Source organism: Borostomias antarcticus (assembly GCF_949987555.1).
Source record: "Borostomias antarcticus genome assembly, chromosome: 15".
NCBI classification, from domain to species: Eukaryota; Metazoa; Chordata; class Actinopteri; order Stomiiformes; family Stomiidae; genus Borostomias; species Borostomias antarcticus.
In genome coordinates this window covers 13,061,147-13,065,292 of record NC_140248.1, presented here as the reverse complement: position 1 = coordinate 13,065,292, position 4,146 = coordinate 13,061,147, and the positions used below count along the sequence as shown (strand labels likewise).

The following is a 4,146-nucleotide window of genomic DNA, read 5'->3' as shown; positions in this document are numbered from 1 at the left end:
TCTCTTTGTGTGATAAAGCTTGGGAACAATTGGCGGTATAAGGTGGTGTTTGCATTTATTGCACAATGTGAAGATTATTTTTATGATTATTATTATTAGGCTATTATTATTATTATTATTATTATTATATGTTTACTTTAGTCAGACACGCATATGATGGGTGATAGAGTAATATTTGATAGAAAATCTTTAATCCACATAAACAGCATCTGAAAGCAAATATAAGAAAAGTTTAAGTTATTCTAGATAAAAACCAGCATAACACATAGGCCTAATTGCTGCAATAAAACATCAAAATACAAAGCATAAATCACTGGATATAGGAAATTATAAAGAAGCCTGTGTTGTTTTGCAGCATAAGCAAAAAGATGAAGGTTGAATAGGCACCAAAAGCTACATATTTAGCTTAAAAATACTTAACAGACAACCATCTCCAGTGAAAAAGGTGACACCCTCACCCCCAGAAAAAAAATCACCAACAAGAGCTTGTAAACAGGAAGGCATCCCTTCCCAAGAAAAAATATTAAAGCTTGAAGAACAGAAAATGAATGTGCTGCACTGCATTTCAATCAAATTTGACATTGAAACAACAATACATTTGTTGATTTTCCTGTTATGTTATGTGATTATCACGCCATGGCAAAATAAACTTTAGTAAAGAAGGAGCTGTGAGATCAAGAGTTAATGCAGATCAGTGAAGACCACTTTTCTCTCAAACCTTCTCTCACAACTGTTTGAATGTACTTAAAGGTACATAAGCAATAAAGTACTGAGCCAAAGGGCCGGGTAGTCATCTCCAGAAATCTGCCACATTAACAAGCAACACCCCGTCGTCAAGGCAACCATTCAGTGTGAAGATGCCTGCTCCGGTCTTTGCAGTAGATGAGTCCCTCATTGATGTTAGCTGAATGTCTCCGAACTCAAGATGTCAGTGAGGCCTCTGAAAATATATCACACTATTATAAGACAATATGCCAAAAATACATCATTCAATTTGAAACAAATTTCAGATGAGATTTTTCATTATCAAAGTTTCTGAACAAATGTGACATTATTTCCTGAGTTCAATTCTAATTGAACAGACTCACTTTTTCCAGATGGCTCCTCTGGTGAATCCGTAACTGCTCTGAATCTGAAAACATCTTTTGGCAGAATGGACAGACCGACTCTGGTATGGCTCTCCAGAACTCTTCACCTGGACCCGAGTCAGTGAGTTCAGCTTGGGTCTGTGGTGGGTCAGTTTGTAGAGATTTGTTCTCTTGGTGGACTTCAGCAACAGCCCCATCATCAACAGCTGACATCTTGTTACTCTCGGTGAGTGACTCTGTTCCTCTTTCATGCTTCATTTCAGAAAAACAAGGTATTTGATCAGTAGGCTGTTTAGACTGCCTGTCAGAACCCACCATTTTATTCTGCAGAGCCCCCTCAGCATAACTGGCTTTGGGTCGACTGCTCAGGTGTACAGGCAGCCGAGGTTTATGGGAGGCTTGGTTAGAGGTGGACACACACTGGATGGAACCTGGATCAGGCCCAGGGAATTGGAAAGCAGTGTATTTCTCCTGCTTGCATGTCGGTGCTGCAGCACTGTCCTGTCCGGGCCGATTTCCCTTCACAGAGCTGGACTGTGAGGTGGATCCATGTCCATCTCTCTCTCCGTTTCCTCTCTCTGGCCTGGCTAACCCGGAGCTCCAGCTCTCTATAGGTGGCACAGACAGCTGCTTGATGCAATGGTGCAGGGACGGGAAATCCACATACTTGAATTTGGGGACTCGTTCCTTAGGACCGACAGGGACGCGTCCAGAAGGCCTCCCAAGTGGGCAGGTCGCCAGCCAGTTGTCCAGAGGCGGCACTGTTAGCTGCTGGATGCACTGGTGCAGGGAGGGGAAGTCTACATACTGGAACCTGGGCACCTTGAGGGGCACTTCCGAGATATCCTCCTTTTTCACTCTTATGGGTAAAGCGACCTGCTCCCCCTCTCTACCCTGGTGGGCCTCTGCTTCGTGTTCAGTCTTGACCGCAGACACGCGGAGCTTTGTGCTACCTGATCCCCCCACCGGGAGACGTCTCCTGTCCTCCATGGCTGGCCTCTCTCTGCAAAAACATTAACCAGACTTGTTGTTACTCTGTTATTACACATAATTTACTGAAATACACACTGACAGTAATTACTGTTTACACAGTCACTTAATGTGTAGAGTGACTATAAGTAAGTATATCACTATCAAATCTTTCCAAATGTAGCCTACACTTTGAAGCATCTGATATTTCTTATGGCAATAGTATCACATTAACTGTGCAACAGTCACTCTCTGAATGTTGGATTGAAAACAATATTTTTACATTTAAGTCTTTTTCCGGTGACTGCTCATAATACTGGTAAAACTGGTGAAGACCAGTTACAGATGATGTCTGCTACAACCACAACGCCATGTCAGAGATAGAAATAGCTCTGCAGGTATGAAGTAAGGAGGAAAGTAGGTCAGAGCTAGAGTGATCTCTCTGCCAGGGGACCAAAACAAAATATCTGTCACCCAGTACAATCTATTGGCTTTTAAACAAATGCCAAATAATGAGCCACATGCTAGTCTCAATAGTAAGCATCATCGTACTCTTCTCACAGGAATGAATACAATCACTAGGCTAAAGCATTAAAATTGTTAAGAGACAATGTGACTTTAATGCTGACATTCTCATGCACAACCCCAAATCATATGGCCTGCAGATTTAGGCTGTGTCCTGAAACTTGGAAATTAAACCTATTGGGGAAACGAATAAATTATAAGTTAGCCTACATTTTATTTTATATTGAGCCCTCCTGGCACACACAGAGTTTGCCCTGGAACTGTGCCGAGCCGTGACGAGGGGCGGGGGAACGCCGTGTTCTACATTCACTCGCTGTGTTGTGCTTGAGGAATTAGGTCACGCACGGTGGCCTACATTTGGAAGGTTTGTTGTCTTCGTTCCCCCCTCCCTCCAACATGCAGCTGGCCCCGCCCTCATAGCCCGAACAGCGCAAAAGTATCACCGTTTCAGCACATTTCCTACTTGTTACAAATATTGAACCTCAACAACTTTATAGCAGCTTAATCACAAGTTAATAACGATAAAGGAAATGCAATGTCTCATCGCAAACAGCTAATTTCACTTGTGAACTGCTTAACACATAATTGATCATGATAGATAGAAACAGCCTAAAACATTTGCGTTCCCAGAAAAGTTGAATAGCATTGGCAATGTCTAAAGGTAATAAGAATAGGTTAGCCAACCGTGAATGAGTCGCATGTAACCTATAAAACAACACAATTGCATACCTTTTGGTAAACAAAACAAACAAAAGTTTACCTTTCGTTATCGTTCTTCCTGAAAGTCCTTGAAGCACGTAATGCATCTGTCTCCTTGTGATGTTGAGTCCTGCATTGTGTGCAATTAAACAGAATGTAACGAAATGTAGCCGAAAACAACCATTAATTGTTCGGTCGTTTCGTAAGCTACAAATTGGTTAGATAACGTTTAAATAGCCTAGCACACTCGAATGCAGTTCAATGAACCCTTTAGCAGTTCAGGAGAAATTAAAATATGTGGCATTCGGTGCCAGCATCTAGCAAGAAACAGTGTTTTAATGTGTCAAATAATCTTTATCTCTGTAAGCCGCTGTTGCTACCCTGATTGATGGAGCCAAAACCAATCATATAAGCTCTTTTAGTGAAGCACCTCCCACATTGTCCTTATGTTTAGCACAATGCAGACCAATGTGAGAGCTAGGTGCAGCTGAGTGGGCGGAGCCCTTGTGCTCTACTTATGGTCAAACAACAGTTCAGAAAGTGTCTCCAGCAAACCCTAGCCTATGTCCTAACCCATATCTCCAGTTGCATCATGTAGGCAAAACCCAAGATAGTGTGACTGATCTAGAAAATGTTGTTTGAATCAGTAGCCTATCAATAATCCAATTTTATCAACAAAAAATGTATTCAATTTAGCCCTACTTTCCTTCAAATATTATATTGCCCTAAAAGCTAATAAAAAAACAATTAAGAGATATGACTAAATAACGGAATAATCATATATATTACGGATACAAATACTATAGCCTATATATTACTGCATGCACTGATGCATTTCCATTTTGTTTCAATTTTGACAAAAACA

The 4,146-nt window shown here is 41.2% G+C and overlaps 1 protein-coding gene across 2 annotated transcripts; it reads right to left on the bottom strand.

Moving 5' to 3' along the window:
• Positions 1-203: 203 nt before the first annotated feature.
• Positions 204-3,646, bottom strand: LOC311318178 (uncharacterized protein). Of its 2 annotated transcripts, XM_084449424.1 has the most exons (4): positions 3,343-3,646; positions 1,756-2,091; positions 1,089-1,340; positions 204-940 (listed from the first exon to the last, which is right to left on the bottom strand). In XM_084449424.1, the coding sequence occupies exons 2-4, from the start codon at positions 2,076-2,078 to the stop codon at positions 901-903; spliced, it is 615 nt and encodes a 204-aa protein (XP_084305550.1). In that variant the 5' UTR covers positions 2,079-2,091; positions 3,343-3,646; the 3' UTR covers positions 204-900. The 2 variants fall into 2 exon arrangements, with proteins under 2 accessions (XP_084305550.1, XP_084305549.1); XM_084449423.1 differs by having other exon boundaries at positions 1,089-2,091.
• Between the last annotated feature and the right edge of the window lie 500 nt (positions 3,647-4,146).

Coding starts and splice junctions, on each gene's coding strand:
- LOC311318178 (XM_084449423.1), bottom strand. CDS start 2,078: ATGGAGGACAGGAGACGTCTCCCGGTGGGGGGATCAGGTAGCACAAAG.